The sequence below is a fragment of the Papaver somniferum genome, unplaced genomic scaffold (assembly GCF_003573695.1).
Source record: "Papaver somniferum cultivar HN1 unplaced genomic scaffold, ASM357369v1 unplaced-scaffold_137, whole genome shotgun sequence".
Lineage (NCBI taxonomy): Eukaryota > Viridiplantae > Streptophyta > Magnoliopsida > Ranunculales > Papaveraceae > Papaver > Papaver somniferum.
Window position 1 is genome coordinate 2,222,524 of NW_020622934.1, and position 9,116 is coordinate 2,231,639.

A 9,116-nucleotide genomic window follows, 5' to 3' on the forward strand; every position below is an offset into this window, starting at 1 on the left:
CAATGATGATGCCCTCAAACTCGGAATTGTATTTCTCGTCTCTTGCGGAAAAAAAGGAGGAACCTTTGGAAAATCTGATTCTCGAACCAATGCTTCTATCAATGCTTCCTTCGGAGCCGGATATTACAGATGAAGAATTTGAGAAGGAAGTCGATCTCATGATGATGGACTCTGACCCTATGGAAGCAGAGCCTTTGGATGCTCATGACCTAGTAAGTTCCTTATCTAATATCTGAAAAATTTCCCTTATTCCTTTTTGAATTTCTCGCACCTTTAGTGTTGTGTGTGTTAATCGATTTATTTAGATAGTTGTGGATTATCTTTTTTGTCATCATGAAGTTTATTTCTTGGAATATGAATAGATGCTGTTCGGATAAAAAATGGTTGCATCTTAGGAATTTATATAGAAAACATAGACCTGCAGTTGTCTGTCTTATTGAAACTATGGTAGATAGTGAAGTTGTTAGCAAATATACTCATTTTTTGGCTTTTGATACTTGGTATGTTGTTCCTGTTGTGGGTAAATAGGGAGGTTTGGCACTAGGCTACTTTAAAAACTCAAGTATTGAAGTATTAGGGAGTGCTCATAATATGGTATATTTGGTTTGCGACATCACACCTGTCACTAAAAATTGTCTTGTTACTTTCATCTATGGTTCTTTAAACTCTTTAGGCATTAGAAATCAATGGAATTATCTGAAACAATTAACTGAATCATACAATAGACCATGGCTTTTACTTGGTGATTTTAATTTTATTCTGAATATCTCTGAGAAACAAGGTGGTATTCTGGAAAATTCTTTGGCATCGGATTTTGTTAGAAATGCTCTATTACTGTTAAATATGCATGATGTTTTCTCTTTTGGCAATCCGTATACTTGGTGTAACAGAAGATTCAAGAATCCTTATGAGTTAATTTTCGAAAAGCTTGATAGGGGTTTTATTAAGCATAAATGGGTATCGCTTCTTCCTCAAACTAGGGTTACAAATCTGGGTAGATTATTCTCTGATCATTGCCCTATCCTTCTGCAATGTCTTCATGAAGTAACCAGTCTAGGAATTCCTTTTAAATATTTCAAATGCTGGCATTCTAGTCCAGATTTTAAAAACGTTCTTTTACATTCTTGGGAAAAGGATTGTAAAGGCTCTCCTAGCTATGTTATTGCTGGAAAGCTTAAAAACCTTAAGCATGATCTTAGTAGGAGGAATACAAATTCTTTTGGGCATATTAAAACAACCATTGGTAAGCTAAATTCTGAAATTGGATAGCTACAAAATATGACTTACACTCCCTCACTTGGTAGTTATATTCTCAATTACTCTAAGCAATTAGATTATTGGTATGATATAGAAAACTCTTTCTGTAAACAAAAATTGAAGATAGAATACTTCACTCAGTACGACAAGAATAAAAATTTCTTTCATAATTCTGTTAAGTTGAGAAACATATACAACACGATAGATACTTTAAAGGATAATCAGGGAAATTGGTTGGAAAATATGGATCAAGTTATGTCACTCCTTATTGACCACTTTAAAAGGATTTTTTCTTCTTCGATGCCATGTACTTCTGATATTGATGATGTACTTAGGGATATTAAGCCTATTATTACAGATGATCTTAATAGTGGTCTTGTTGCAATCCCTACTGTTGAAGAGATCTTTTCAACAGTGAAGAGTATGGCACCATGGAAATCCCCAGGACCAGATGGTTTTCCGGGGGGATTCTTCAGAGATAATCGGGAACAAGTTTCAACTGAAGTTATAAATCATGTTCAAGGTTTTTTTCTCAACAAATTTATTTTTAAACAACTTAATCACTCCTTCATTGTGTTGATTCCAAAGGTTAGTAACCCCTCTACTCCAAATGATTTTCGTCCTACAAGTCTGTCTAATACAGTTTACAAAATTATATCAAAAATCTTAACAAATCATTTAAAACCTATTCTGGACCCCTTAATATCTCTGTATCAGTCTTCTTTTATAACTAATCGCCAAATTCATGATAACATCTTTATTAGTCATGAAATATTGCATTCTTTTAAAACTAGAAAGAGGAAAATAATAAAGATGGGTATATGGCCATTAAGTTAGACTTATCGAAAGCTTTCAATCGACTTGAATGGACATTCATAATTTCAGTTTTTAAGAAGCTTGTTTTTTCTGAGGATTGGTGTAAGCTGATACACCAATGCATCAGTACTGTCTCTTACTCTATACTAGTGAATGGTTCTCCAGGAGAAATGTTTTTTCCTACTAGGGGTATTAGGAAGGGAGATTGTTTATCTCCATATATTTTTATCATTTGCATGGAAGTTTTGTCACAACTCTTGATTAAAGGAGAAAATGAGAATGTTATTCAGGGTTTTAAATTGAGAAACAATAGTCCTCCTATTTCCCACTTATTTTTTGCAAATGATTGCATGCTTTTTCAAAGGCTTCACTTACTTATGCTAGGAACTTAATGAAGATCATTAACAAGTTTGCTAAAGCTTCTGGTCAAGCTATTAATCTTGAAAAATCTGGCTTCTTTACTAGTAAAAAAATGCATCATAAACACATTAAGATGCTTTCTAAAACTTTAGGAATTAAATTCCTTAGTAGTACTGAAAAATACCTTGGTACTCCTCTGTTTGTTGATAGGGATAAAACTAAAACTTTCCATTTTCTTATTGAAAAGTTTTACAGTAGACTCAGTAATACGAAGAAAACTAATCTTAATGGGGTAGGTAGGACTGTTGTGACTAAACATGTATTATCTAGCCTGTCTGTTTATCATATGTCATGTTTTCCTTTTCCTAAAAAAAATTACTTCAAAAATTGACTCTATACAAAGAAATTTTTGGTGGTCGAAGAAAAATTCTAGAAAAGGGGCTTATTTTCACTTATGGGGGATATTGGAAAATCCAAATTAAATGGAGGACTTGGTATTAGGAATTATTATTCCACGAAAAGAGTACTTATTGCGAAGCTGGGGTGGAGAATCTGTGAAATCCCTACTCATCTAGTTGCAATCTTTCTTAAGGACAAGTACTTCCCAAACCAGAATTTACTAGAAATAGATAAAGCTGCAGAAACCTCTTCTTGTATCTGGAAAGGAATTGTAAACAGTTTGGCATTCCTTAATGCAAATATTGCTTATAAGATTAATCATGGTAAGTCTACAGTGATTTGGAATAATAATTGGCTGCCTGGTAGTTCTTCTCCTCCTACTCCAATTACATGGTAATTATAATCTGGTTAGTGATCTTTTTAATACTCATGATAACAGTTGGAATCTAGGCCTTCTTTACTCTCTGTTTTCTCAAGATGATGCAGTTAGGATCAGGTCTCTTAGGATAAATGTTAAAAAAAATGATGAAATTATGTGGGCACATACAAAGAATGGTAAGTATACAGTAAAATCTGCTTATAATGCTTATATGAATGAACTTGTCACTCCTAAAGATGCTTCTTTCTGGAAAAGGGTGTGGTCTTTAGATTGTCTACCAAAAATAAAGTTTTTCATATGGAAGATTTTTGCACATATGTTACCTGTCAATTCTTTTCTCAAGTTCTACAATCCTGCTATTGATGATTGTTGTCCTTTGTGTGCTAATGAAGTTGAAACTGTGATGCATATTTTTGTTCAAAGTACGATTGGTTCTCATATATGGTTTTCTCTATCATTACATCATCTAATTAGTAGTGATTATAATTGGATATATGATACTTACATTTACTGGTTTGACAATAATTTGGGCAGTTCCCCTTATGATGTGAATTGGCCAAGTGTTGGTGCAGTGGTACTTTGGTCAATCTGGAAGCTTAGATGTGATGTCATTTTTAGAAAGATTAAAATTAATCTGGATAGTACTATAATGGACATTATAAGGTCTCTTAATACCTATATTGTAGTTCCCTCCAAGACAAATAATGCAACTATGATGAAAGTTAATATCCCTGTACAGGAGATTGATCACATTATTTTTGTTGATGGTTCTTTTTAAAAAATTAACATGGGTATTGGTATCATTATGTGTGGTAATGCAGGAAACGTAAAAGGTTGTAGAGAGGATTTTGGTCTGATTCACAGTGTTGTTGCTGCTGAGACAATGACACTAATTTTGGCTTGCCCTTGGGTGAGAGAGTTGAATCTTTCCAATGTCCTCTTTGTTAGTGACTATCTTCAGTTAGTTCATCCGGTGAATGAAGGAAAGGGAGAAATTGACTGGAGGAGTCTGCAGTTTTTAGAATATTGTTGGAGTTCTTTTTTATAGTTGTGTGAATTCTAGGTTAGTTTATGTTAAGCTTAGGAATAAAATAGTTGATCGACTTGCACGTCGAGCTAGGAAATTCAGCTTAAAGAACATATGCAATCCTTCTCCTCATTTTCTGCAAACTTTCATGGGAGAAGTACCATTAACTGAAATATGTAACAGTTTGTTTTCTTAATGTTATTGTATGTTTTCTCAGCAAAAAAAAAAACACAGACAGTTCACAATTCAAATACGGGAATTTTATAAAAAAGCAATAATCATTTTGGTATTGTCGAATGGGCACTTGATAAAATATTTAAAGCTATCCGGCCCAAACTTAAAAAAAAATGCGTAGATATGGATAAACCTTCAGAATCATAAAGTAGATTCGAAACACAAACACACAAAGTCACAACACATATACACAACAGAAAATTGACTATTTAGCCACAAGTTTACTTTTCCTGGGTCAAATGGACGGGTACACTTTCATCCTGGGTCAAATGGACATGAGAATATTTTAATTGAAACGAACGCAAATATCCTTCCTACATTACATTACCGTCGTCTCTCTTCCTCCTCCATTTGCGTTTCTCCAGCTTCTGCTTATCAACAACGACATCAATAGTATTATCGTCTTGGTAGACATCATCAAATTAATCCAGTATCATCAATTGTTGTAGTTGAAATTGAAGACACCATTGTTGAATTTGGTTTCTCCATCGTCTTCAAAACACCAGCACCAACTCCATTATGAAATATTTATATACAAATTAGGATTTGAATCGATCGATTTCATGAAATCTCTCATAAAACTCGTAAGTTTTCCAAACCCTAATTTTGTGTTGATTTTATTTTCAGTACTGCATGATTGATTCGTTGAATTAGTTGAAATTTTAGTTTCATTTAACTGGTTTTAGTTGGTTGTGTAATGAACTTAATGGTTATAAATATTTTATGAAAATGGTTTGCATTTGGATAAATGTGTTGTATGAGCAAACAAATCACAAGCAGAAGTTAATTCTCCATTATCGAAGTCATGCTCAACATGTGTTTGTAAGAATGCAGAAATAAAGTAGAAGATGGAACTGGTTTCATCCAATCCAAAATTAGTTTCGTTAGAGTGTGTTCTTGTGGAAATTTTTTTTTGTCATAATATGCAGAATACCAGTTTCACCCTGGCCAAAAAACTGTTGTTTTTTTTTCTTCAGAATATGCAGAATGAAACCAGTTTCACCCTGTCCAAAAATCTGTTGTTTTTTTTTTCTTCAGAATATGCAGAATGAAACCAGTTTCACCCTGTCCAAAAATCTGTTGTTTTTTTTTCTTCAGAATATGCAGAATGAAACCAGTTTCACCCTGGATGTAACTAGTTCTCATCCAGTGATATCATAAGATGTAACTGGTTTTCATCTACCTTTAATATATGATGTAAGTGGTTTTTATAAAGCTTTAAAAAAGGTGGTAACTAGTTTCTATATAAATTGTTGCAGGTTGCAAAAGCAAGAAGAATGCTGAAGTAAGAGCCAATAATAGGCATGAGGTGAACGTGGATTGTGAATCAAGCATAAGGAGTATGCATGATGTTAACGTGGTTGGAAAAATAGATGAAAAAAGTTGGATAAAAAAGAAACTAAATGAAGTTTATAACATATGCAGTTGCTTGAAATTGAACGATAACTAAAACCGTTGACATCATTAGGTTGTTTAGCAAATAGGTTACTACAAATCCTATTGATGTAATTTAAACTTAAGTTTTTTGTTTGTAAAACTTTCATTGAATTTAATAATGAATGCATGTATTATAGTTTCAAATAAATTAAATATGCAATGTTTTTACTTAAACTAGCCTATACTTCGAGTTGTCAATAATTTCACGTAATCTTATCTCAGAATATGCAGGATGAAACTAGGTACATTTGCATAATATACATGATGATATTGGTTTCATCCTAGAAAAAATGTTTTTATGATTTTGTGCAGGATGAATTTTTTTTTTCTTCGGAATATGAAGGATGAAACCAGTTTCACTCTGGCCAAAAATATTTATTTTCCAGAATGTACAGGATGAAAATGGTTTCATCCAAGTTTAATCTTTGTTATAATCTGAATTTATTCAAGTTTTTACCATAAAAATTGAAAAGAATCTAAGTACGATTAAACAACCAACAAAAGTCATTAAGATACACCTTTTTTGAACGTGTCAAAACAAATACTTGTTGCAATACTGAAATACAGATAAATGTACTCATAAACATTAAGGTTCGTTGAAGCCATACAACAATAGCGTGATCATAAGGAAACTGATCCACATGTCGACGCTTACAACTTCAACACAACTTTTCAATAATAAAAACATTCAAAACATATTTTCATTTCACGTTCAATCATCACCTGCACCTCAACCTATTTGCTCCATCAAGCACAAACATCATAACCTGTAACCTTCTCCTTGCACAGCTGCAAATCAACAGTACCTATTCATTGTCTCCATATACCTGTTGTTCATGCACTCAGGCCACATTTCAGTTCAAAAGAAATCATTGCAACCAAAATCTTCCCATCTGCAAGAGAACATGACACCTTTTCTCTCTTCCTGGCAACAGTCACAACCACATTATGTCAGCTTCCTCCATTAGCCTGCATTGCACTTGCTCACCAACAACAGCAGTAACATCACGAAATCAGCTTCAGTACCATTCTTTCCCTGTAATTCTTTCTCATAACCAAATCACCACCAGTTATCCATTAGCTTGCAGCCATTGGCACATTCTCCACTTGCAACTGCAAACAAACTCTTCTACTCAGCCATATCCTGCAATTCACACACACACAACACCATTGCAATCTCATTTTCTGCAGCTCTAACATATTTCCTCCATCTACCAGTAAGCACCAACACTTCCACCTTGACTCATGTAACTCCGTCATTCTACTACCACCACCTTAGGCCAACAACATCAACAGTACCAGTTTCTCTGCCATCAAACCAACTCCAGCAACTCTGTCATCTCCTCTTTGAATCTACTTTACTCATCACCAATTCTCAGTCAATTGCAAGACCAGTACCACCAGCTTCTTATTCCACCATCAACAACACTACTTGTTTCTGAACTTCTCAACACCATTACTGAATTGTAACCAATATCACTGGCAAATACCACCTTCAAGAACCCAATTCAGTTGCATCCATTACTCCATTTATCATTTAAAGCACCAACAAGCAACAGAATCAGTTCCATTAATTGCTCAGGCCACCTCATTCATCCCAGTAACTCAGTTCCTTTTGGGCAACAACAACACACATCTACATCACTGCCTAACTGAATCTGCACCTGAACTGCAACTCAATCACCAATCCATTCATTCAGTATGAACTACCGGAACAACCAAAATCCAATACAACTCAGGGTCAGATTCAATCTCTTTCATGCTTCAACCAATTCTTGCAATTCTGCATCTCCATACTCGGACCAAAACCAAATCTGACTGCAACCCAAGCTCTTAATCTTTCTGAGCATCAGATCCCCACCTTCAGTCTTGCCTGCAACCACCAGAACCCATTAGCTCAAACCTCTACTTCAACATCAATTTGTACATGCTGCTCAGTTCCTCAAGCCAATAACAGTATCAACTCATAATCTTCATAACCTTCCCCTGTATTTTCTAATCCTTCAAACCAAAAACTACCCATTTCAGATCCATTTCAGCATCACCAACTCCGTGATTGTCATGATTCAAATTTAAAAACTTATGAGTTTTTTTTTTCAAAATCCATTTGTAAAACCCTAGACTAGAAAATCAACAACTAAACAGTAGAATAAAATTTACCGTAATAGAAGAAAGATCGGAGAATAATCGAATTGTACGCAAATCGAACTCGAACGTCGAACAGATAAGCAAATTGAAGCTTCTTTTCTTCAGAACTAAAACTCAAAACTAGAGATCGTCTTCTGTTAACGAGAAACAAAGACTTTGATTCTAAAAAAGATCTTTAGGGATATTTTAGGTAGAACGTATTTTTTTCTATTTTTTTTCCTGGGTGAAATATCCAAATTGGATAATTGAACAGTATTTTTCTGTTTAGTGTCCATATAAACAATATCTAAACCTAGAAATCTATTTCACCCAGGAATTTTTGCTTTTAGTCTTTTTGACCAATTTTGTGTATAAACAAAGGGAATTGATTTCCTAAAATAGTGTAGAGATACTTACATTTGTTCGGCTTGATAAATGTTTTGTAATCTACATTACTTTTCTAGTCTTCTGGATTTACCTTAAAATATTTTTCTGCAATAATAACATGGTTTAAATCAAGAACACGATGAGATGAATTGGAAATTATTTGAATTTGTTTCAACTATACAAATTAGAAAATATACTTTAGACTCACCTCATACTTACAGAAATCTAGAAACAAAATTAACGAAAGAAACTTTTATCAAGTCTAAACCCATCACTTGAATTTCAATCCAGATCAAATCATGTGCGAAGGAAACAATTCCTCGAAAAGTGGAAAGAAACTGCACAAACAGGTATAACATTGAACCAATCCCGTTACTCTGAAATATTCAAGTTTTCCCGATATTCATTCACCCACGACGATGATTGAAGAAGAGAGGAGTTTTGATGTGAGATTTGCGATTTTCTTTTTTCACGGGAATATCAAGGAGTGTAATCAAAATCCAAAAATAAGGATTTGTAAGGAAAACCCAAGTCTAGCTTCTCATTCAGTACTTTCATCAAACACAAGGTAAAAACAAAAAAAAATAAAAAAAACATCACTGATTCACTATATCTATGAAATGAAATTAAAATAAGAAAACTTAATCATTCCTTTGGAATTTTGAAGAAAGGAAGAAAAACAAAAGCACCTAC

At 33.7% G+C, this 9,116-nt stretch overlaps 1 protein-coding gene across 1 annotated transcript; it reads left to right on the forward strand.

Moving 5' to 3' along the window:
• The first annotated feature begins 444 nt into the window (after positions 1–444).
• LOC113334940 lies at positions 445–1,269 on the forward strand. The gene is made up of 2 exons (XM_026581161.1): positions 445–520; positions 674–1,269. Exons 1-2 carry the CDS (start codon positions 445–447, stop codon positions 1,267–1,269), a joined length of 672 nt encoding a protein of 223 aa, XP_026436946.1.
• The last annotated feature ends 7,847 nt before the right edge of the window (positions 1,270–9,116 follow it).